A 26,767-nucleotide genomic window follows, 5' to 3' on the forward strand; every position below is an offset into this window, starting at 1 on the left:
TTTTCTATCTCATGGCGAGGGAGACCAGGGGCTAGAGGTGTGCTGTTGAATGCTGTGGGAGTGGCTCTTGAGAATTCTCATTAACTACAGAAACTGGAGGGTTATCAAGCCACTGGTTGTTTTTTAAACCCTCACTTCAAACCATATGGAGCATTACAACAAATCCAACGAAAGAATGGAAATGGGAGACTGAAAATATCTTCCTCAACCCTAAGAAGCAAACTTGTTGTTTTTTCTTCCTAAAAGAAATAGTACCTAGAGATTAGAGAACTCAGTGTATTTCCTGAGGTAGTGTGTCTAGCTAGCGTTCATTTTAAATAACTTATGATGTGGAAATAGAAATGTTAGCTAAAGTCTTTTGGCTTATGAAATAGAAGTGATGCTATAGCTAGTATATCAGGGTTTCCTGCCTTAGTGTTAAAAGAAACTATGTCTTTCATTTTGGAGATGACCCTAAGTCTGGAGGTCAGGTCAATGTAGGTCAAATGGGAGGACTCACAAAGTATCTGAGGGGAGGTGGCAAAGGTAAGGAAATGTCCCCATGGGTCATATCCTCTTCCCTATTGGGAATCCTGGGAAAGCAGAGATGAGAGCGATAGCAGGAAGGTGAAGTGGCCGTTGGGGTGTGATGGCAGCAACCTGGCTTTGAAGATGTGTCTGGAAAGCTTCTTAGGTTGGCCAGTGTGGATCCAGTGGCCAGTGTCAGTCAGTCACTCAGATGACCATGTGAAATAGAGCAGGGTTATAATTACTCCAGCCAAAGGGGACAGAGTGGCAAAAGCTGGCAACTTATAAAATACAGTGGAGGCTCCACAGATTAGGAGAAACTTCTGGAATCTGGTGAGGGACTGAGTTATAGGACTTTAGGAGTACGTGAGAGTTTCTGGGGTCTGGGAAAATGTTACAAAGTTTAGAAAATGATTCAGAAATATGTCTTGTGGTATGTTACTCGGTTTGTTGTGCACCTTTTCAGTGCAATCTTATCTTTAATTTAGGCAACTGGAGACGCTTTTAAAGGGGAAAATGGGTTTGGTTTTTATAGGGCTTTATTTTATTCATTCAACATCCAGTGCACATTTACTGAGTATCCATGGTGTTGTAGGAATGGCGCCTGCTCGACTTCCTTGTGAAAGGCAAGGTAATTCCTTGGCCACACACTGGTTCTAGTTCTTTCCAAAAATATCAGCACATGCTGGCTTTTGAAAGGCTTTGACTCATGTGTATGACTCTTCATCCCGGTCAGTACCACTCAACAATTGTATATACGCCCTGCCTCTGCAAGGGAATGTCCCTTTGGTGTTACCAATGTTCTTCCTTCTAAGACATTTCTAAGGTTGGCATTTTGATCCAGCAAGTATAACTCTTCCCACCTTTGCCCTTAGAAATTTTGCACTTCTATACAGTGAGATGGAAAATCTCCGTGAGAGAATTTGTGCCTCCCTATAAGAGTGAAATGACAATCTGTTATTAATGAATTTCCACATTAAATTTTGACTTTTCATTAGAAAAAAACACATCTGTGTACTTTTCTATATGTATACTTCAGAAAAAAAAACATAATTTTAAAAGATACATAGTCCACTGGATATATCAGTCCTCCATAGCTATCAGGGATGTTTATGTATCCTCATCCAGCTTCCATGTGAGCCTGGCTGGAGTCCGCATCTCATTAACTTCATTTCTCCAGGAAGAACTCATTTGTAAGCCTCGCCCACATGCAGCCAGCCCCAGCTGTTCCAAAGACAAACTCTTCTAGATTCCAATTCAACATTTTCTTCCTTTTCCCCAGCACGTGGAAATCTGAGTTCACGATGGACATTCTTTGGGGGTGGAGGTTCGCCATCCTGTGATACTGCCCTTTCAGAAAGAGCTACCCAACTTTTTTCTAGATTATTAGCAATTTGAGCGGGGAAATGTCAGCCACCTTATTTTCAAAGAACAGAGAAATCAGTGATTCCAGGTTGCATATTTACCTCCTCTGCCCTCAGATATGCAGAGAAAATAGATTTTTAAAATTTTTTCACTAATCTTGCTCACTAAAATCTACTTCCCCAAACTTAAACTTACTAGTCATAGTATTTCAGTATTTTCTGATGTAAACAGTTACCTCTTACTGTATAGTGTCCTTATTCAAAGTTGAACTCCCTCTCGGGGCTTGTGTAAATTATCCCTGTTTTATTGCTCCATATTTTTAGGAAAACACCATTGGAAATGTAGGATCTCGATCACATGTTGATAACACCAGAGACAAGAACACTACCCCTCCACTTACGATACTTTATTTCCACCTAAAACCATCACCCTCGTGCTGTGTGGGATGTGGCATTGAGCCAACCTCTTATACTTCCTTTAATTTTGACCAAATATATGTTACTATTTTAAAAGTAAATTATAATACCTCAAGACCCCAAAGAATTCATTTCTAGTGATACCTTGCACAACCCAGGTTTTCCATCACTGCTTAAAACTCCCACTACAGACAGATACTTGCTGTTCTTCTTAAATTGTAAGTTGTTCAACAACAGTGGTGACTTTCCCTGACCTAAGATTCGTCCTGCCCTGGGGAACCTTTAATGACCTCAGAGCATGGATTGGCTGGACTTCTCTGGCTTCAAACCACCACAGGAATCTTATTTGACAAATCCTGCCTTAACTGCCTACTGAATTAATTCTGTCATTCAACAAATAGTTTTCAGTTCTTCCTGTGCATAAGGCTCTATGCTAAGTCCATGGCAGGTACAAAAAATGAATAGGATATGGTCCTTGCCTTTAAGAAGCTTAGAGTTTAAAGTCTAAGTTCAAACCATCAAAGTTTTATTTATCATGGACAGATTCTCCCACTCTCTTCTTTTTCTTTGTCCATTAGGGCAAAGTGGAGAGGGGAGGAGGGATATTTACCCAGAGAGGCAGTTCTTCTGAGGGGGTGGACTGTAAAGGACAGTGATGAGGATTCAGGAATTTCATCTCATACGTTGAAAGGAGATGTGGAAACTTGAACTAAGTGTGGCCTCTGAGTCTCACTGGGCAGCTGGCCAGCCCATATACTCTCAGCTATTAAGCCACAAATCATTCATGATGAAGCCAACTAGAAGATATATCATGTAATGGGAAAATCTTGGCAATTTTAATATAAAATATTACTTTTAAATGTGTTTACAAAATAATTTATTAAGACAACTTTAGAAACAAAATGTCTATAGAGAAAAATCCAAAACTCATCTAATATAGAAGCTGATTATATATATATATGCTCATATATAATCTTTTGAAATCATATATGGCTATTTCTAATACCTATAAGGTATACCTCTATTACTTCAAGCTTTTTAAATGAGCAAAACAATTGTTGGTACAGATCAATCCAGCACAGCCCAAAATTCAAAAATCACTACATTAGACACAGTGAAAAACACAATATTGCCATAACTAAGCTAAGGATTGAATATTTATTTCAGTCTGCTTTACCAGCTGAAATTGTATGGCTTGTCACAGCCTGTTTTTTTCTCTTCATTATATTAGCAAAGAACACTCTGAACTTTCTTGAGGAAATTGAGTTTTAAAAGCAGCATTCAGCATTAACTCAACTTCCCACGCAAGGAATTCTAGAGTCCTTCTCCGAGAGGGCCTACTTTGGGAGGAATGGCAGGTCCTTGGATTCATGTCTCCCTGAACCAGTGTGTCCAGGGCTGTCTATTTGCATAAATTCTTGAGGATGCTATTTTGAATTGTCTTCTGTTGTTGAATTAACACATATGTTTTGCCAGTCACTCATTCTTGATTCAGGGACTGGACTGTAGGCCAATTGGAAAAATACTCAGGGCCCTTGATACATCCTCCTGTCAGCTCCACACTTGTTAACTTGTTAATTCTTTAGAGCTTCTATTGGAGAATGATCAGGTGAGATCAGTATAGAACAGAGCAAGTTTTCTGCTTTAACCACTTCAGCTAAGATCCCAAATTATTTTTATTTTTATCTGTATCATCTCTACCCCATCAGCAGAAGAGACAGTGGTAAGTTAACAGTAAATTGGTATACAAGTATAAATGCATTTTATTTAAGCATTTCAAAGCAGTGTATTCAATTTTATTTTTGAAAAGATCAAATATATACAAAAGTGGACAGAATATTACCATGAACCCCCATGTGCACTGTATCCAGCTTCAACAATTTTCAACTCATGGCCAATCTTGTTTTATCCCACTGTCCTCCTCCGCATAGGATTTGAAGCAATCCCAGGTATCACATCATTTTACCCATATGTTTTTTTAGTAAGAATTCCTAGAAAATAAGGATTCCTTAAAAAAATAACCACAATCTCATTATACCTTTACAAAATTACTAATTCTTACTAATTATCATATACATAGTCATTGTTCAAATTTCCAATTCTTTGAGAAATGACTTTTTTCCTTTGGGTCAGGATTTAAATAGGGCCTACTTGTTAAGCCCCTCCTAATCCCCCAATAACTTATTTTTTCATTGTGAGAGTATGTGTTGAAGAAATTGGTTTGTTTATCCCATCGTCTGTATTTTGCTAATTACCTCCCCATGGTTTCTTTTAACATGGTCCTCTCTCCTGTTCTTCCTGTAGAATGGTTGTTGGAGCTAGATGATTGATCAAATTTAGGTTTGACGACTTTTATTTGGTCTTGTCTCTTCCCGTCAGGAGGCACATAATGTCAGAATGCCTTTCTTTCTCTGATTTTAGATTCATTAATTCATTAGGGTTGTAAAACGGTGAAATTTTCATTTTATCATACATTAGCTAGAATGCTCAAATGATTTCTAAGCAAGAGAGTGCCTGGCACCTAGTAGGTACTCAATGCAATATTTATTGAATGAATTAGTTTCCTTAAGAACCGCTGTGATATGGAAAGTTACTGCATGCCTTTGACAGAAACCTTGCTTGCCTGCAATCCAATTAATAAAGCATCTCTTTCTGTCCTAGTATCACCATCCTTCTCCATCTTACACAAAGCATCACTTACAGATTACTTGAGTTGCATTGTCTTTGTCACTGAATATCTTTTGGTGCTGGGTACCAATTTTTAAATGTGGCTGTTTTTTGAAGTTCTTATAGATTTATTTGATGATTATCTTTTCTCAGTTTTATGCCAACTTAACTTTGCATTCCTTACATATTGGAAAAGGCCAAGAAATGGAAAACCAAGGAGGCCCTGAGATGTGTTTCAGAACAGAGCCTCCTTAGGGCCAGCACCAAGCACCCTCTAACCTCTTAGATGGTTAAAGGTCTTTGCAGTTGACCCAGCCTGTGACGCACACTCCTTGCAAAGGCTTCCTAAAAAGAAAGCGATATTTTTACAGACTCTGAGCTCAGCCTCGTTTGTAGCAAAACAAGCTTGCCTTTTATCTTCCATTTAGTGTGCCTATAAAACAGTAAATCAAAAGAGCCTCTGTAAATCATAGCTTGATTTTTGCCCTTGACACAGTGTGTATAAATATTCTCTGGTATGGGTAGGTTTAAAAACACTGTAGACAATTAGCTTTATTTTTCTAACAATATAGAGCACATAATCACAGTAATCACATCATCATGAAGCAGGAGATCAGATCCTCATATTTAAGACATAGATGCAGTGCTATACATTCTTGCTGCTGAATACTTTGGTATTTACTTGTTCACATGAAAAGCAACATAACAGATACACGTTTCTGCTATGTTCTCAGTGCACAGCAAGGAGCACAAAGTAAAACAACCTTTGGTGAGAGGAGCACTCTTGTGTGCATGATTGGAAAAATACAGTTACAACCTGAGGTCAAATTGTATTCCATAGAGGAGCATGATAATGTGCTTGGGTTTTCAGAGGGAAGACATGTTCCCAACATTTTGTTGAGATCATGAGTCTAATTTTCATAGAGTTAAGTGTTAAGATAGGCTTTGAAGACCCAGTAAAATTTTTAAATATAGTAACAATCTTCCAGAAGAAACAGCATGAGCAAAAACATCAGGGCTTCCATCTTCAGGGCACATTTAGGGGTAATTAAGGGATTCCAGTTTGACTCGCCTGTAAAATGACTCTAGGCAGGTATTAAATAAACAGAGTTGTCTGGAGCCATAGGAGAGAGGACCTTCAGTGTCAAGTTGAGGCATTGGCACCAAGCAGTGAGGAGAGAGTAAAAGCTTTGAGTAGGGGTGTGATGGGACCTGGTCAAGCCAGGGTGTCAGGAATGGATCAGAAAGGGGAAAATAGGGAGTTGAATCATTAATGAAGAGGAACATTTTAATGATAGAAGCTGAAGGATTGGGCAATTTAATGAAAGGAAAAGGAGACGTGGAGTCAAATCCACATTAGAATGGTTTCAAATAAAAGAGAGAAGTGAAGAAAAAGAACTGCTTTGGGGAAAATAAGAGTGTAGGGTTGCAGCAAGACAGTGTACGGAAGTTTAGAAATGTCCAGAGGCCATCAGAAATATATAGGGCTGGGCCTGGCCAGTGTTGCTCAGTGGTTGAGTGTCGACCTATGAACCAGGAGGCTGTGGTTCTATTCCCAGTCAGAGCACATGCCCTGTTGAAGGCTCGATCCCCAGTGTGGGAGCGTGCAGGAAGCAGTTGATCAATGATTCTCTCTCATCATTGATGTTTCTATCTCTCTCTCCATCTCCCTTCCTCTCTGAAATCAATAAATATATATTTTTAAAAGAAATATATAGGACTAGAGCTTAGGAGTGAGTTCATAATAAATATGACATTTTAGGAATTGTCTATAGAGATATGATAGTTGGAATATCCCTCTAAATACTCTCAAATCTATCCACTTCTCCATTGAACTTCCTGCTACCCCCTCATTCAAGTGTCCTATCCTCTCACCTGCACTATTGAAATAGTCCCCAGTCAAAAGCAGGAGCCTATGATTTTTTTCCTCCCAGGCCTTATTCCAATATGTAACTCAGGCTTGTGTAATTTTGAGGATGGTATAGTTATCTGTTTTGCTTACCCCTAAGATCCAGCAACTTCCATGGTGCTGGGCACAGACAAGACACTCAATTTTTTTTCCAACAAAAGAGTAAGTGAATATCAGTACTGAACATCAGAGAAAGAAAAGAGTTGAAGAGAGAACTCTGGTGAACCTTCCTGAGGCCACAGAAGGAAAGAGTGGGAAAGACAAGTAGGCAAAGAACCAAGGAAAGCAAGACACAGCTGAGGTTGAGTGGAGATTCTAGGAGGAGTGTCAGCCATGGTTGATTCTGCAGGGGCAGGAGGAGCAGGACAAGAAGAACAACTAACATTTATTGGGTGCTTTCTCTATGCCAGTGACTATCCTAAGACTTGATGTGGATTCATTCAGTCTTCACACTAACTCTGTGAGATAGGTATCCCTATTCTCTCTGTTGCCCAGATGAGTACCGAGACCCAAAGAGGTTATATACTTTGCTCAAGGACAAAGTGGGGGAGATGAGTCAAACCCAGCCAACTAGCCCCAGAGCACAGAGTCTTCACCACCATGCGGCCATTCCAGCTCCTTCTAGCAGCAGGACAAGTAACAGTGCCCGCGTGAAGGAGTATGGCAGAGAAGGCAGAAAAGAAGGACCAGCTGCTCTTTATGACCTTCAGCCATGAAGAGAGGACAGCAGTGTCTATTATTCTGCATTAGAACATCTACATTAAGTCTCCAAATTTACAGAAACTGCATGAGACTAGAGCATTCCTGATGCATCACTGGCCCTGAGAGCTTGGAGAATATGCTTTTATTTCAGGAACAGATTTCTTTGATCACAGCTTCAGGGTATTATACCAGCTGCTTTGACATCATTAACTTTTCTTTTTACTACATTCCAGGGTTATTATTGACTTAAAAGAATCCTTGAGAGAGAGACAAAAATCTGGCTTTGACAATAAAAAGCATTATGGTATCCAGCTTGCTTTCAGCTTTGCATACGTCTATAAACCCTTTCTGCTTTCATATTTTTACAGCTGAGGAAATAGGGTCTTGCCCAGGCTAGATGGAAAAGCACCTGTATTTGCATTGCAACCTGTGTTTTGCATAACAAATGCACGGACAGGCAGACATTCTGGAAAAAAAAAACGTGTGTGCCTGAGTGACAGACTAGACTGATTGATTGGTGGCTGTCACGTTGCAGAAAGTTGCATACTCTCAAAGCTCACAATGTTGAGATTTTGGAAGATTTATGGATTCCTTTAATTAAATTCCTTTAATATGGAACTGGAAGGATATGAATAACAGAACTACTTCGTTCCTAATTGATGCAGATCTGCAATGCTCATCCCTAAAATCTGTTCCCAGAATTTTTCATTACAGAAGTTTTAAAATCTGATTTAAAATATATGTACAGTTACCTTTTTCTTTAACTTTTTTTTAGGGATGGTGACTTTGCCTCACCAAATTCTAACTATCATGTCCTTTCCATACAATGGGATTGGAATTGATCATTTTTAAGGTTTTTCACTCTGAAAGTAGGAGCCTGAAATCCTAAAGACAATTTGGCACTGTTCAAGGATGCTGACAATCCAATTTAAGAGTAGAGAGAAAATGAATCTCTTTTACAAATTTATTTGTTGCTTTTTCTTAATCTCTCAGGATCATATCAATTAATGCAGAAAAAGCATTTGACAAAATTCAACACCCTTTTTTTATAAAAACTCTCAGTAAAGTGGGAATAAAGGGATCATACCTTAACATAATAAAAGCCTTATTTGACAACCTATAGCCAACATCATACTCAATTGGCAAATACTAAAACCATTTCCCCTAAGAATGGGAACAAGACAGGGATGCCCACTTTCGCCCCTCCTGTTTGAAATAGTATTAGAAGTGCTAGCCATTGCAATCAGACAAGAAAAGAAATAAAGGTATCAAATTGGAAAAGAAGAAGTAAAACTCTCCTTATTTGCAGATGACATGATATTGTACCTACAAAACCCTAAAGACTCCATAAAAAAACTACTAGATTTAATAAATGAATTTGGCAATATAGCAGCATACAAAATTAACACCCAGAAATCTTGGCATTTTTATACACCAATAATGAACTCACAGAAAGAGAAACGAAAAAATTCCATTTACCATTGCAACAAAAAAATTAAAGTACCTAGGAATAAACTTAACTAAGGAGGTAAAAGACCTGTACTCAGAAAACTATAGGACATTGAAAAAAGAGATAGAGGAAGATATAAACAAGTGGAAGCATATACCATGTTCATGGATTGGTAGAATCAACATCATTAAAATGTCCATACTACCCAAAGTAATCTATAGATTCAATGCAATCACCATTAAAATACCAACTGCATATTTCACAGACCTAGAACAAACTCTCCAAAAATTAATATGGAATTTAAAAAGGCTGCAGCAATCCTGAGAAAGAACAAAATAGGAGAAAATCAAAATACCAGATATCAAGCTATATTACAAAGCCACTTGTTACCATTTACAGGGGAAGACACCAAGACACAGGGAGGTGCTATGAACTGCCGAAGGTCACAGAGTCCATGCTCTTTATCCTGCATGTCCTTATCTCAAAACTGCGTGGTACTGGCACAAGAACAGACAAATGAACCAATGCAACAGAACAGAGAAATTGACCCAAGCCATGATGCTCAATTAATATTTGACAAAGGAAGCAAGAGCATACAACGGAGTCAAGACAGTCTCTTCAATAAATGGTGTTGGGAAAATTGGACAGATACGTGCAAAAAAATTAAACTAGACCACCAAATTACACCATACACAAAAATAAACTCTTGAAGTTTATTTTTAAAAAAAAAATAAACCAGGATAAACATTCGGCCACTTAAAGCATTGGGATAGCATCAGTAGCTGAAATTGGACCACAGCCTAATTGTGTACCACTTATAAAATGCACATGTTCTCTTTGGCCTGTCCTTGGGCAGGAAAAGAGACTTCAAGTACAAACAAGGCAGTTCAGGTTGGACAATGCATTAAAAATATAAGAAAAATTATTTTCTAAAGAGACAAGCAGAATTAATGTGTGGATAGCTTGCAGAAGAAAATGAAATAAGTGTGATGGTATCAGGAGTGCCTTTCGATCTGTACCACTCCACTGTACGCGCCCAGGCCTGTTAGGAACTCGCCACATAGTCACTAGTTCTGATTAGCATTTGCTTTTGAAGCCATTTCACCACTTTGAGGGAATCCTTATCAAGCGGTAGTTTGGGCTGTCAGGGCATAAGGCTATGGTTTTTGCCCATTAAAATGGAGACTGTTCCCTTAGGTCACGAGGCCATCATTTCATAGCCTCTTCACCAAATTGCTGGGTTGTCAGCTGACCTTTTCCCATTGAATATCCAAGTTATACTATTGGGTACCCACCAACCCAAAGCTTTTAAAGGAATCAGGATTCACCAAAAGGGTATTGGTAAGCAGCTAGAAATAGTCATGTCTTTGTTGGATTTTTAGGAGTTTTTTATTTCAGAAATATAACTCCAGGGGTGTTTATTTCAACCTAATATCTATAATCTCTCACACTAGCGTGAGCAATGAGTCACCATGACCTATAATTATGATGATAATAGCTAGCAGTTAATTAGCTCTTTCTTTGTGCCAGGAATTTTTCTAGGCACTTGACCTGCATTGCCATATTTAATTTTCACAAGCACCCCATGCAGTAGGTAATAGCATTGTCACCATTTACTGGGGAAGAAACCGAGACACAGGGAGTTGCTATGACCTGCCGAAGGTCACAGAGTCCATGCTCTTTATCCTGCATGTCCTTATCCAGCAGTGTAAGAAGGGACCACTAGCACTGATAATGTGATATGAAAATTGGCATCTGCAGGTGGTGATCCCTGTGCAGGTCTATGGAGCTCTTGAGTGGACACAGTCCCCAAGCTGTCCATTCAGTATGGCTAATAAAAGGCCTAAGATCCCTTTGCACTTGTTTCTGTCTGAAGTAAGCATCCAGTCTCTGTTTGTGTTTTCTTTTCAGAATCTGGGTTCTTGGCAACCCTGATGCAGAGCTGCCCTGTCTTCTTCCTTGGCTCTGTGCTACTCTGTGGAGGGGTGAGGCACTCAAACCAATCAGGGGGTCTGATGCCATAGTGTTGAGTCTATGGGGAAAGCTGTTCCTTCCATCCTTTCTTCCCCTTCCAATTTGGAGCACTCCTCCTCAGGTTAGGGAAGCTGGGTCCACATTACTATCGGGCCACTCTCTTGACTCTTGGGTTAGAATGTTTCACGGCCTAAATCTCGTAAGTTTAAGATTCTCCTCTCAGCTCTTGCCTGCCTCCTTTCTGAAAGTTCCCAACTTAGCATCCAAGAGATGAAGGGTGAACCCTAGGGAGTAGGTGATACCCCTTTGCAGCCCACTTTCCATTTTCCTCACTGACAGCGAAGATGTATGGCCCAGAGACAACCCATGTTTCCGAGGCCACATGTGGTTTGTTCACAGAGCCTGCTCACAAAGGGTCCATGAAGTGGCAGCCACAGGTATGCAAATGCTCAGGCCTGACCCCTCTTTATAGTGTCATAAATGGCTGATCAAAAAGCAGTTGGGCTGAGGGAAAATGAGAAGCTAGGAAATTCTGGATATTCAACTGCTGGGTAAACAAGTGCCTATAGACTCTGCGCCTCAAAGGCATTTCCTAACTAGGTGACAAATGACCAGGTATGTTCAGAGTCACCTGTGCCGCCATTCAGGATTGTCTTGCTTTCGGGCTGTTTTGAGCAGCTTTGTGTGTGAAATGCCAGGCGTTAAGAAATCTATTGTTCTCTGGCTGGTGGTGCTCAGTGGTTAGAGTGCCCGTCTTAGTACCATAGGGTCTTGGGTCCAATTCCGGGTCAAGAGCGTGTACCTGGAATGCCAGTTCATTCCCAGCCCGGTTGGGGCATGTGTGGGAGGCAACCAATTGATGTATCTCTCTTACATAGATGTTTCTCTCTCTCCCCTTTCCCCTTTCCATTCTCTCTAAAAATCAATGGAAAAAAATATCCTCGGGTGAGCATTAACAACAACAAAAATCTGTTGTGGAGGAGAATCATATAGAAACTACTAGAAAAATAATTTTATCCGAGAGGAAAATACCCCATTTTCAGGTGCTCCTCTTCAACAATCTGCATCATTGAAGAAGGGTCAAAGCCTCACCTACACTTGAAAGCCATGTTGACTTCCTCTTATCTTGACCTTGTTTCCCATCACTTTCCTGTCAGAACATCACTATCTCTCTGGCTGCATCCAACTACTTTTAATTCCTTCTCTTCCCCACTGTTTGCCAAGTGGATAATTAAGCAGTAAGTCATGTTCTCTGTTGAGATCATGATTTTTAAAAAGACTTGCTACGGAACCAAATGGCAACTTTGAAAGGCAATCTTTGAAAAGACCAACGAACTCCCGCAAGATTAAGATGTTGAGAGCAAAATCCAGACAAAAATATTCCAGCTGAGTCTTCATGCTGAGGAGGGTACAAGTTGTAGAGACCATTGGTTTTTGGTTTCAGTCCAGCCAATGCCACTTACGAGCTGTGTGGCATTGAACAAATTACTTTATCTCTGTGTCTCCTGTTTTTTCACGTGTGAAATAGAGTTGTGAGGATTGAACCCAAGTAAACCACTTAGTGCCTGGCACAGGGAAAGTGTTCAATAAATACCATTAGAGTAACATAACGTGGAACATTAGGAAAAGATGTGCATACTTTAGGTTTGCATAGAAATACTATCTTTGAGCCATTATGATAATCCTTACTGCACATGACCTAATAATTTTTATTTAGATTTTTCCTCTATCAGCCACCCGCCTGGGAGGGATGCAGGAGCTATGTGTCTGTATAGCTAGAGCTCGCTGGTTCTGTGTAGATGAGACTTGCAAGCCATTGGAGTTGACCGGACTCCTGGTTCTTTTTCTTATCCAGGTACTGGAAAGCTTCAAGATCATGGACTATAGCCTTTTGCTGGGAATCCACATCTTAGACCATTGCCTCAAAGAGAAAGAAGAGGACACGGCACAAAACGCGCCTGATGCGAAGCGGCCTGGGATGCAGAAGGTTCTCTACTCCACAGCAATGGAATCCATCCAGGGTCCAGGGAAATCTGGGGACGGGATCATCGCAGAGAACCCGGACACGTAAGTGCAGCCACCCGCCCACAAGCCCTCTTGGTTGGGGCAGCCCACATTGTTGAGTGATGAAATGCAATCATGTTACCTTCATGGTGGCTCTTTGGGAATAGATTCCTACTTGATGCTAAAATGAACTAAGCCGGGTTTCAGTTCTTTGTTTGTTGGTTGGTTTGTTTCCAATGAAGATACTTAAGTGTGGGTAGGGTGAAGGGAAGCAGCAATAGCTAGTCGGGGCTTAAAGACTAGTACCACTCCAAGGCACGGGGACAACGGGAGGAGCCCCAGGGTCCCTGGAGAATGGGTGCCAGAGTGAACTGTGGCTGTGGGACACAGCCACTGCTGGAACCCTGGGCTGAAACATGGAGGGAACAGAGAAGAAATATCTGGGTATCTCTCCTCTCAAACTCTGCACCTTTTTTAAATTAATTTTTACATTCAGTTTTATTATGTATTAGTGTCAGGTGTACAGCATAGTGGTTAGACAGTCATATTCTTTACAAAATGTTCCCCTTGATATTTCCAGTACCCGCCTAAGCCAGGCTTCATTTCTATTCTCCTGTGGATGACTGGATGGGTAGCCATGCTTTGAGTTATCGTTCTTTCACGCACTTGGTTTCCCCCCACTCCGCAGTGGCTCTATTTTTTAATGATGGCTGAAAATGGTTTTACCCCCATTTACTACATATTCCAAACACCCATCCTACTTTGAATTTAAATAAACATGTATTTAAGCAAATACATGATTGGAATTGTGTCCCCAATGAAGAGCTTCTGATCTGCCTAAGAGGATTCTGTTGTTCTAGACCTCTCCCCTGGCAGATGTGGTCCGTCACCACTGCCAGATGTGATAGTAACTTTGGGATTAGTTAGCTTATTGTATAAAGTGAATACCGACTAACAGAAACACTTACCACCAAAGAAAATTATTGAAATGGCTGACTGTATCACATGCGTGTACCAGCTGAGCAAGGAGACTGAAAGAAATAAATCATTTTCCTTGGCTGTAAGTGGCTTCCTTCTCAGATTCTTCAACAATGACTAAACCACAAGCATATTTCACTTTCATAAAGGAAGTTCATACATATTAAACTGTAAAAAAATCCTTGCTTGCAAATCCATCTAAATGTCAAACAATCAATTAAACAAGTTACTTATTTTCTATCAGTATAGTGAAACATTACAGTCATTAGAATATATATATTACTTGCCCAGCTGGTGTGGCTCTGTGGTTAAAGGTCATCCCATGTACCAGGAGGTCACCAGCTCAATTCCCGGCCAGGGCACATGCCCGGGTTGCAGGCTCAATCCTCTGTAGGGGATGTGCAGGAGGCAGCCAATTGATGTTTCTATCTCTCCTCCCTTCCTCTTCCTCTAAAACAAATAAAAGCATATTTTTAATATATTTTTATTGATTTCAGAGAGGTTATCTTTGCATCCTGGGAATGGATTCCTTATACATTTTTTCTTTGTGCTTTTCTATATTTTATTTTAAAATCTCATAGTGAACATATAAAAGTGTTGCATTTTCAAAAAGCAATATTTTAAAATACTTTAAAATTCTTGCTCATGGCTTTAAAATAGGAATACTTTTAGAATTGTACTCTTTCTACCCAGTTCTCCAGAGCTGACAGCTTGGGTGTCACTCTGATCTGGGGGAACTACATCATGCTGGATTCCAAGGAAAACTTTAACTGAGACCAGGAACAAAACGATGAAGGGAGAGAGAGTCCAGAATTCTCAAAGAGTGTCCATTTTTATTTACAGCCTACTTATTAGAAATGACTTCTAACTTCCTATTCTTATATTACAAAATATTTTCTCTTTTGCTCTATCAACAGAATGGGAGGGATTCCAGCTAAAAGCCATAGGGGAGAAAAACTGCTTTTATTTATGGGCATTATTGACATTCTGCAATCATATAGGTAAGAAATTGGGGGGAGTCTTTTATAATTTTAAAAAAGTAAATCAACAAAATATTCTGATGATTCACCAAGTGAGAGGGATTTTACATTCTCATTTTCTTTTTCTGCCCGTTTACACTTAGGCTAATGAAGAAGTTAGAACATTCCTGGAAAGCGCTTGTTTATGATGGGGTAAGTGGCTATCGTGTTCCTTATTAAACTGTATATTCCTCTGATTTCTCGGAGACTTCAGAGTATGTCTGGAAAGCTGTGTCACTAGACTTGGAGAGGAAACAAGGGTCTTTACAAACACAGAATCAGGCTCAGCTTGTTCAAATCTAAGACCGAAGACAACATAACTTGGAACAGCTATTCAAATAGAGGCCATCCAGTCTGGTAGCTACATAAAGGCCAGGAAAACAAAATGATCTTGCTTCTGTGTGAAATCTGAAGAAATTACGAGTAAATGGAGACTTCTCATAGGGACTGGGAGGACCAGTAGGACGGTTGAAAGTTCTCACAAGACCAAGCTACAGAGAGTTTTGAACCTGACCTTAATGGTAGGCAGCCCTGGATTTGAACCCTGCATTCACCACTTGACTAGCCATGTAATCCAAGCACATTGCTTGTTATTTGGCCTCTCTCAGTCTGATTTCTTAGCTCTGCCAGGGCAAAGTCATAGTACCTTGTACCTGCCTCATAGGACAAATGTGAGGATTTAATAAATAATGTACCTAACACATAATAAGGGCAGGGAAGTAAAGGCTTTTCCATTGTTATGGATTTATCCATGACTAAAGCTCACTGAGAAGAGAATGTCTTTTGGACCCAGAATTGGTAGAACAAGAATATAGTTATCAAGAAGCAGCCTCTCTGCCTCTCTCTCTCTCTCTCTCTCCCCCACCTCTCTCTCCCTGTTCCCCTCTCCCTCTCCCTCCCTCCCTCCCTTCTTCTCTCCCTCTTTCCCCCTCCCTCCCTCCCTATTCCCTGCCACCCCCCACCCCTGCGCACAGGGTGTTCCTATCTGATGTTAGACTTGAACTTCCTGCCGCTAACAGAACATGCACTGGTCTCAGCCTCCCTCAGTTAATAACTTGAAGTGACAATTCCAAAGAATACGTGGGTCCCAGATTTGCTCACAAAATTTTAAAAGATGTTAGCAGATGCTTTCCTTTGAAGAGGGATAAATTATAGATGCTGTTCTTCTCCTAGCACACGTACTTTCTTTGTTCTGAGGAAGACTGGTAATAACCTTTCAGCGGGAAATCTGCATTTTGTCCACAGGCTGTGGAATGACGTCAGTGGGAACGCACTTGTAAACAACAGGTTCACAAGTCTGTTTCTAAGAATTAAAGTGAGGCTTATTATTCAGATAAAAGATTCCTTCTTTAAGTTTTTCCCTTTCAGCTCAGAAAAGTAGAGACTCCATAATGCCTTGAGCATGGAAGGGAGAGAAAGAACACGCCCTCTCACACCCCCTTCTGTTTTCCATGACAACGTTAATTCCTGTTACCAGATAAGATTGCTGATCGGAATGGCCTGGTCCTCTCTTGGTCAGATGCTTCTAAGAGACCCCTACCTTTGTCTAGTTAAAACGCATCTTCTTTTTGTGTGTGTGTGTGTGTTGATTTTTTTAAGACACTCTCTGTGTTGATTACATGTTTGTGAAATTATAAGCAATAATTAAGATGTATGTCTATTAACAAACGTGCCTCTTACTTAAACAACTAGAGGCCTGATGCATGAATTTCGTGCAAGAGTAGGCCTTCCTTCCCCCGGCTGCTGGCACTGGCTTTCCTCTGGCACCCGGGACCTGGGCTTCCCTCCGGCTGCCAGCAGGCACCCGGGATCTGGGCTTCCCTCGCAGCCCCGGCTTCATCCGGAAGGTTGTCCGGAAGGATGTCTGATCTAATTAGCATATTACACTTTTATTAGTATAGATGTTTCTTCATACCAAAGAGCACCACAGTCCAATTTCTCTTGGAAGGCAAGGCTGAGTCTTAACTCACCTTGCTCCCTAAGATGTTTCTCAGTTACTGTACTTGTGGGGAATGTGTGTCCACTTCAGACAGGAGCCGCCAGGATACTGGGGGGAGAGCATGTCCAACCAGTGGGATGCTTCCCCCCACATTGACAGCATCACCGATAGTCTACAGGGCCGTTGTCACTTGGCTAAAGAGGGCTGTTCTATTCAATGTCCTTCATAACATGCTGGTCACAGAATTACCTCATGCCTCATATTAACACCCTTCATCTGTCCTACAGATGAAGAAACAGATACACTGAGACACTCTTTTCCCGTGGTCACAAAAGCTTGTGAAGTTAGAACTCACACCAGCACCAGGTCTCCGGACCTTTGGTCCAAAGTGTGTTTTCTCTTCCAGATCCACCGCAGACACTTGGTTGAATCTAAACACATTTTTTAGAAGTTTTCTTAGCAGAATACACAATCCCGGAATCAAAATGGAGCATTAAATAAGCAAATATACTATTTCTAGAATATATCTCTTGGATAGTAAATAGATGATTACTGAATGAACATACAGAATTAACTTCCTTCATCAATCTCCTTTCCTGGATTTGGAATAAAATGCCCCTTCCATCCTAAAGACTCCTACCAAGCATGAGAGAATTGAGTCAACAATTTAATGCAATTCAATTCTACCTAATTAGTAGATAATCCAGTGCTATGGGAGTTGTCAGTCAGCCTTGTCTCCAGGCATCTTCCCAGTGTCAATGCACCTTATTACTGGGAGATGAAACCAGCACACTTTTTTTTTTTTTTTTTTGCCTAGATATCACTCTTGTATTAGGGTTGTTTTGCTTGTTTACCTCCCCAGTTTTTGTTCTAAGTGTTCCCCTTCGCCCAGATGACTTGAGGCACTAGCTGCCTGTCTGTAGAAAAGAATTGAAAAGCCCCTCAGGGCACACAATGGAATAAGGATTAGTTTGGGTTTATAAAGCAGAGCCTTTTTGCTGTCTCCCACCTGCCCCTCTTAATACTTTATTTCATCATGAGGATCTGGAATCTTTGCTCAGATTGAGTCTTGTGCCTCCTCCCACAGCCCAACTCCTGGGCCTCACAGGACCCAGGCACTGCTCTTTCTGGCTCTCCGCACCCACACCTTCTGGTTAAGGGCCTTGGCCCACAGAGAGCCAGTGCATAGATCTTTCTTCGAGCTTGAAATGAACTGTCTGAGAGGTAAACTGTGCTACCTGATTTGTCTTTTCAGGACACTGTTTCCGTTCACAGACCAAGCTTTTATGCAGACAGATTTCTAAAGTTTATGAATTCCCGAGTTTTCAAGAAAATTCAAGGTAAGATTCTTAATGAATTTTTTTTTTTTTTTTCACTTTTAGCACTTATATGCTGACTTCAGTATGTGTATCTTTGCAAGATTTTTATTGGAAGAGTTAATTTACTTTCCAGAAGCAGTAATCAATAATTATATTAAGTGTCGCAGTCAGATATTTATTGATGTCATAATCATTAAAGTCCTATTTTGTAATGGAAAAGCTTGGAAACTGCCTAAATGTTTACCCTATAATATGTTGGTTAACTAAATATATTATGATATAATCAAGTAATAGAATAATATGCAACAAATAAAAATGGTATATTAAAGGTACACTTAGTCCTTATAGATTTATGCCCACCTAAATGTACAACAAAATTCTAATGGAATATATAAAAATGTTAACAGTGAATATTCTCATAAAATATTCTTCAGGATAGTCAAAAAACAATTTCAATAAATTTAAAGACTGAAATTATACAAAGAAGCTTTTTTAATCTATTTTAATTATAGTTAACATATAATAGATTAATTTCAAGTCTACAACATTGGGATTCACCATTTTTATATCTTATGAAGTGATTACCATAAGTCTAGTAACCATCTGACACAGTTATTATTTTTTAAATTAAATTTATTAGGATGACATTGATCAAATATTATAATATTACTAGAGGCCCAATGCACAAAATTCGTGCACGGGGAGTGGTCCCCTCAGCCCAGCCTGTACCCTCTCCAATCCGGAACCTCTCAGGGGATGTCCAACTGCTGATTTAGGCCCAATCAATCCTGGACTTCTGGCTCCTAATCACTCACCTGCCTGCCTTCCTGGTCACCCCTAACTGCCCCCCCCCTGCAAGCCTGGTCACCCCTAATGCCCCACCCCCCCGCCAGCCTGGTTGCCTCTTACTGCCTCCTCTGCTGTCCTGCTCGCCCCCAACTACCCCCCTCTGCCAACCTGATCACCCCTAACTGCCCCCCTACCTGCCGGCTTAGTCACCCCCAACTGCCCACCTGCCAGCCTGTTCTCCCCATGCAGCCTGCTTGTTCAGTCATTTGGTTGTCCCTCACCCCCCTGCCGGCCTGGTCGTAGGCAGCCATCTTGTGAGGGTGTGATGATCAATTTGCATATTATGGTTTTTATTTTATTTATTTATTTTTTTTAGGATATATTTCAAGGAGGAGGCTTAGGGGATTAAAATGCACATAACTGCAGAGATAGATTATATCACTGTAGACTTCCAAAGCAGTCTGAACCCTTCTAGCCCTTAGCCAGAATTATTCTTTGTAAATTATGCTATGCTGATAAGTAAAAAATGTTATCTGATTGTTTTATTTTGTGTTTCTTAAGTACTGATGAAGTTCAATCATTAGTCATGTTTATTAGCCATTTGTCTTTCCCTTGAGAATTGAGCTTTGTGATATTTGCTCATTTATATGAGATGTTTATTTTTTCAAATAATTTATATGAATTTTACATATTAAAGATATCAATACTTTTTTAACCTTTTTTAGTCTTTTTTTCCCCAATTTTTTTTATTAAGGTATTATATGTGTACATATCTTACCATTGCCACCCCCCACCCCACTCCCAAATATGCCCTCACCCCCCAGAGTTTTGCATCCGTTGGTTATGCTTATATGCATGCATACAAGTCCTTTGATTGATCTCTTATCTCCCCCACCTCTCCCTAACTTTCCCCCTGTAATTTGACAGTCTGTTTGATGCTTTACTGTCTCTGTACCTTTTTTAGTCTTAAGAAAAACTTTTGTCTCACACTTGACTATCTCAGTAGAATCTTAAAATTGGTCTCAAATTGAGACCAATTAAATTTTCTAAGGTTTTTGTTTTGTTTGCTTGTTTGCCTAAGAGGAACTGTAAGATAGTACTTATTCAGCCTGCAGGCCTGTTTGACTACTAACTAGTGGTCACATCTTCAAGGAAGATTTTCTGCCTTCCTTTACCCTTTGCCAAGGCTGGAAAAACATGACTTTCCCATGCCCTGGTAGGTTTATGGACCATGTGGCCCCTGGTGTCCCAGCTTTAATGAGTTTCCTCCATCTTGGGAGGTTTGTTTCTTAGTAGTATATAAATTAATGCTACAACCCATAGCATCTCCAAGTCCATGAAATATGTCATGTGTTATAAATCTTCCCAGTTTGTGTAGTTTATCATGTTTTAATGTAACAAGTATTCTACTTCTCAAGTTGTCAAATCTATTGACTTTTTTCCCATTTTGATTTTTAGTCTGTTTTTATAACATCTTTACAGAGATATAATTCACATACCATGAAATTGACCCTTTTAAAGTGTACAAGTCTGCAATCCTTAGTATATTCACAAAGTCGTGCAACCATCACCATTGTTTATTTTTAGAACATTTTCATTACCCCCAAAAAGAAATCTCATAGCTATTATTAGTTACTCTCCATCCCTCTTCTTCCCAGCCCCCGGCAACTACTAATTTATTTTCTGTCTTTCTGGATTTGCTTGTTCTGAATATTTTATATAAATGGAAGCATATAGCATGTGGCCTTTGTGTTTGGCTGTTTTTACTTAGCATAATGTTTTCAAGACTTAGTCATCTTGTGCTTTATTCTTTTTTATTGCTGAATAATATTCCATTTTATGGCTATACTACATTTTGTTTATCCATTCATTAGAGGATGGATATTTGCATTGTTCCTATTTTGGCTGTTATAAATAATGCAGTTATGAACATTCATGTACAAGGTTTTGTGTGGACATACGTTTTCATTTCCCTTGGATATAAGTCTAGGAGTAAAACTGCTATATCAGATGGTAACTCCATTTAACATTTTGAGGAACTGCCAAACTCTTTTCCAAGGCAGCTACATCATTTTGAAGTCCCATCAGCAATATATGAGGGATCCAGTTTACCTACATCTTCCAAATGTATGTTATTGTCTGTCTTTTATTTTAGACATCCTAGTGGATATAAAGTGGTATCTCAATGTGGTTTTGATTTGCAATTCTTTAATGACTACTGATGTTGAACATCTTATGTGCCTATTGACCATTTATATTTTCCTTGGAGAAATGTCTATTCAAGTCCTTTGTCCATTTCTTTTCTCAGTAAATGGTTTTTACTATTATCTATATATGTAAAAGCCTAATATGCAATGTGCCCCCTTGGGAGTTCGACCTACTGGGAGTTTGATTGCTCACTATGACATGTGCTGACCACCAGGGGGCGGTGTGGAACAAAGGGAGGTCCCAGCTGACAGCCAGGGAAGGGAGGCCCCGGCCAACAGCCACTAGGGACCCTACCCATGCACAAATTTCACACACTGGGCCTCTAGTAGTGATGAATAATAGAACCCCAATCTAAGGGACAGATGCTCTGAATGCTTTGAATTAAGGTTTACAGAGTTTATTCCAACAAACCTCTTGTCTAACAGGTGAATAGTTGTCAAAGTTCTAAGACATTTCTGTCCTTGTGGCTTTCTCCATGTTTCATGTTTTGTGGAAGTTATTATTTTTCCATATTTTAAAAACTGAGAAGCCACCTAAAATAATGTAGAAACAAATAGACCACACAAATAATATAGTGCCCACAAAAGGCCGAATTGAAAGGACCTAGAAAAAACATCTTTGCCCATTTTTAGTTATTTGGCTTTTTGTTGATTGTAAGAGTTCTTTATATGTAGCAAGTTTCTGTTATCAGATATATGACTTACAAATGTTGATTTAATCTTTAGTATGTGGTATGAGATAGGTTCAACTTCATTCTTTTGCATGTGAACATTCAGTTGTACCAGCACCATTTGTTGAAAAGCACCTATTACATTTCCCCCATTGAATTATCTTTGTTACCTTATTGAAAATCAGTTGTCCACAAATGTGAGGACTTATTTTTGGATTCTCAAGTCTCGTTGATCTCTATGCCTACATATCCTTATACCAATACCATACTGTCTTGATTACTTCAATGTTGTAAGTTTTGAAATCAGAAGTCTGAGTCCTTCAAAAGCTTGAGTTCTTCCTCAAAACTGTTTTGGCTTATGGGTCCCTTGGATTTCTGTATGAATTTTAGAAACAGCTTGTCAATATCTGCAAAAAAAAGGGCAGCTGGTATTTTGATAAGGATTTTGTGTTGAATCTGTACATCAATTGAGGTGTACTGCCACCTTAACAATATTAAGGCTCCTTGAAGAGCCTTTCTTTCTATTTAAGACTATTGATTTCTTTCAATAATGTTTTATAGTTTTCAGAGTACAAGTCTTGCAGGTTGTGTAATTTATTCTTAAGTATTTTTAATGTTGTTATAATGGAATTATTTTCTTAATCATTCTTTACAGTCATTCTTATGTTTACTCCCACATGCAGTCACTCACCAATAACTAGTCTCTCTCTGAAACATTGAGGGTTCATCCCCTTCTTTCTTTCACAATGTCTCTAACTCAACCACTTTTTTTTTTTGTCTGTGTGGTTTTGGTTTTTGAAGGGTTTTTGCATACAGTTATGGCCCCCACATTGGTCTCTTGCCTCCAGTCCTGTCCCCATTTAATCTAGTCTCCTCAACACGGCAGCCAGAGGGATCAATTAAAATATAAATGTTCTCTCGCTAATTACTAGTACCTGTCAAACCCTTCCATGGTTTGAAGAGGTGTTGAGGGTTTTTTTTTTTTTAATGTCCATGTATTCTCTGGTACACAAAATCCTTAATTTGGCTTCTGAGTCCCTTTGTGACGTGACCTTTCCCTCCCCTGTGACCTCTGTCACCTCATCCCATGCTGTACCCTATCCTCTAGGCTCCTGAAGCTCTGAGCTCCTGTCAGTTCCCCAGATGTGCCAGGCTGACTCCCATGTCTCTTCACGTGCTCGTCCCTTTGTCTGCAGCTCTCTCTCCATCCTTATCCTGGTCTTCCTTCAGGTCTCAGTTTAGATGGTGCTTCTGCCGTGGAACTTACCATACTCAGCTATAAAAGCTGCTTTTCTGTTTCCCCACTAGACTATGAATTCCTTAAAAGTGTGACTGTGTCTGGTGCTCTCATATATACATATATATTCCCAGCACCTGGCACATTTCCTGACACACTGTAGGCACTCAATCATTATTTGATTGATAATCAGACAAATGAATGGACTTTTTATCTACTTCCAGCATTTCAAGCAGTAGTAATTTAATTAGTAAGACTGACAAGTGAAAGTACAACTTCAAGATGTTTTATCAACTGTGATTAATTTAAAGCCTTTAATGCCTAAAGGCATACTTTGTAGGTGAAAACTCCGCTGTCCTAACACCTGAAAACAGTACCTGGTTTTCAAGTTTCTTTTTTTCAAATCAGTTTGTTTAACCTTCTTTTTTTAAAAAAATTGATTTGAGAGAGAGAGATAGAGAGGAAGGGAGGTAGGGAGGGAAAGAAAGAGGGAGAAACATCAATTTTTAAAAAATATTTTTATTGATTTCAGAGAGAAATGGAGAGGGAGATAGAAACATCAATAATGAGAGAGAATCATTGAGTGGCTGCCTCCTGCACACCCCTACTGGGGATTGAGTCTGCAACCTGGGCATGTGCCCTGGACCAGAATCAAATCCGGGACCCTTCAGTCCACAGTCTGACGCTCTATCCACTGAACCAAACCGGCTGGGGCAGAAACATCAATTTGTTGTTCCACTTATTTAAGCATTCATTGGTTGATTCTTGTGAGTCCTGACCCGAGACAGAACCCGCAACCTTGGCAATTGGGAAGATGCTCTAACCAGTTGAGCTACCCAGTGCCTGTTTAACCTTCTTAAATCCATTAATCTCATCCAGACTTGAGTCATGCTGCCAATGTAATAATGTCTGCAAATTCCTATAAATTCTTCTGGAAATTTTAGTCCCCATAATGTTGAAACCTCACTGAAATTCTCTACTCAGATAATATGTCTAACTGTACTAAAACTTAGTTTCCTGAAAGGACTAAATAGTACATTAATTTGTAGAAATCAACTGTCCTAAGATTTTAGGACAATAATACATTCATTCAACCAATATTTGAGCACCTAGTACATACCTGGTACTATGCTAAGCATTAGTAATATAGAAAGTCTGTTTTTAGTCAGGGATTGGACCATGTTACAGATTTATAATATAGCAAAGCAAGGTGAATAGTGTTTTTGCATACACTACTATAGGTACAACAGAGAAAATTAAAACCAGTTCTTCCAAAAGATCTTCCCAGAGAGAATAATTTTTAAACAAAGTCCTGAAAATATAGGCTAATGTTCATTAGGAAAAGAGGCAAGAAGGGCATCTCGAGGAGAAGGAATAGCATATACAAAGGCCCAGGGGTAGGTTCAGGGAATGGCAGATAGGTGAGCTGGAAAGCAGTAGGTGTAGAGGCTGCTGAGTGGCAGGATGTAGGGCTAGAAATGGACATGGGATACCTATCCCCAGATAGTGTTTTAGCCAAAGACAAATCCAGGAGTTTCTGTGGCACAAAAGAAAGTAACCAGAAAGTAACCAGCTAACCCAAACCATCTGCCTATTGTTTTATTAACCTTTTTTTTATAAATTAGTAGACACGGTACTAAAGCAAAAGCCAGTGTATGGGACATTACTTCAGACCTGTAAAGCAAATGTGACCACTGTTTGATAGGATGAGGAGGGTAAGGAAAACGTGATCTATTTGGGCCACTTATTTACCATGAAAATCAATTTTGATCCGTTTTTAAAATCTCCTCCCCTCAAAGAAAAACAAACTCTAGTTTTATCTCCCACCCCCCCTTCACTTTAGCTAGAAAATAGAATACTAAGAGAGCGAGGAAATGAACCCCCAATTAGATAACTTGAGAAAAAAATGGAAGACACCTGGGGTTTCATGATTTCTAGCTCGGTGACCTTAAGTAGGCCATGTTTCTGTGCTCAGTTTCTGGACCTATCAAAGGGCCCGTCTCGCTCAGACGACCATGTGGATAATTTGAGAATGTGAATGTTGGCTTCCAAACTCTAAAGCCCTCTACAAAAGTTATTTGTGATGGTGATTATACTATAATGGTGATAAGACTCCTCATGGGACACACAAACTGTCCCTTCTCTTTCAGTGGAGAGATTGCCCTCTATGCTTCCCTCATCTGTGTGTCCCAAAGTCCTTCTCCAATTAAGTTCTTGCAAGCTGCCTATGGGAAGGCCCCCGATAAGCAGTGCAATCTACTCTCTGAAATTCCCAAGGCCAAACACGATTACTGTAATGCATCTGCTGTCAAGTTACCCCTATAAGCAAACCTCAAGGAGGAGAGACACTGCCAAAATCAAGTTCAAGGGACAGCAAAACATAAATAAGCCTCAACTTCCCTCTCCTCTATCCTCCAAGGAAATTCTATAACATGGAAAGCCACGAAGAATTATGGCAGCAAAGAGTGAATGTAACCCTGGCTGGGTGGCTCAGTGGTTGAGGGTTAAACCATGCACCAAAAGGTTGCCGGTTCGATTCCTGGTCAGGGCACATGCCTGGGTTGCAGGCTTGATCCCCAGTAGGAGGAGATCGATGTTTCTCTCTCTCCCCGTTCTCCCTTCCTCTTTATTTAAAATCAATAAAAACACCCTTTTTTAAAAAAGAGTGAATATAAATGGGGATGGTCTAGCTGCAGCTGAAGCAGCGCCACCTGATGTATCAGAAATAAAGCCACAGCCTTTGTGAGCATGGTTGATGGGGAAGTACATTTGCCTTGGTTCATGTTCCCAAGGCACTCCTGAAATTGTAGAATACTGTTATACAAACATCAGGAGTGAATTATACATCTGACATAACCATGACCTAGAAAAGACCCAAAGGGCAGGAAATTTCAGTGGAAAGTTGCTGCAAGAAAAAAGCAACCGGAAGTAACTTGGCTAAATTGGGCAACATGAGTATAAGATTAATATTGGCATGGCTAGGAATTCCCAGTCCCAAGTTAATAAAACTAGGGTCATGAGAATTCTCCTTAGCTTACCATCTGCGTTTACCCACCCACCCAGCCTCCTCCCAGCAGTAAAAAAAAAAAAAAAAAAAACATTGCTTGGAGGAGGAAAAATAACTAGTTAGCAACAAAGCATTTAAATTTCATCTCAAATAAGACTTTTATTTCAAAATCTGGGGAGACTTTCAACTCGAATTTATTCCAGGATATTCTGATTTAGGTTAAGTCATTTTGAACAAATAAAATTGCCAAAACACAATTTCATTTCCCTTTCTTCATGTATATAAACCAAAGTTTCTTGCATGCTACTCAAATAATTACTGAAATGCTAATAATAAACAAAATATTAATAAAATATTAATGTGGCTTTAAAATAAGTTATCTTCATTTGTCTCTCCTTTTTCCTTTGTCTAGCTTTGAAGGCCTCACCTTCTAAAAAACGGTGCAATTCCATCGCCGCCCTGAAGGCGACCTCACAGGAGATTGTGTCCTCAATTAGCCAAGAATGGAAAGATGAGAAGCGGGATTTGCTGACAGAAGGGCAAAGTTTCAGCAGCCTTGATGAAGAAGGTAAAGATATGTAACTTTAAAGCAGAAGAAAGAAAACAT

General features: G+C 39.8%; 1 protein-coding gene across 2 annotated transcripts in view; it reads left to right on the forward strand.

Annotated features, from left to right (window-relative positions):
* The window catches only part of PIP5K1B (phosphatidylinositol-4-phosphate 5-kinase type 1 beta), a 290,127-nt gene that overhangs the window by 184,951 nt on the left and 78,409 nt on the right, over positions 1-26,767 (forward strand). For both annotated transcript variants that reach the window (XM_054727759.1, XM_054727760.1), the window contains exons 8-12: positions 12,846-13,057; positions 14,890-14,973; positions 15,096-15,144; positions 18,186-18,270; positions 26,573-26,728. In XM_054727759.1, coding sequence (XP_054583734.1) covers positions 12,846-13,057; positions 14,890-14,973; positions 15,096-15,144; positions 18,186-18,270; positions 26,573-26,728 — 586 coding nt within the window. The remainder of the gene's footprint in view (positions 1-12,845; positions 13,058-14,889; positions 14,974-15,095; positions 15,145-18,185; positions 18,271-26,572; positions 26,729-26,767) is intronic.

This window comes from Eptesicus fuscus, chromosome 15 (assembly GCF_027574615.1).
Source record: "Eptesicus fuscus isolate TK198812 chromosome 15, DD_ASM_mEF_20220401, whole genome shotgun sequence".
Taxonomy (NCBI): domain Eukaryota; kingdom Metazoa; phylum Chordata; class Mammalia; order Chiroptera; family Vespertilionidae; genus Eptesicus; species Eptesicus fuscus.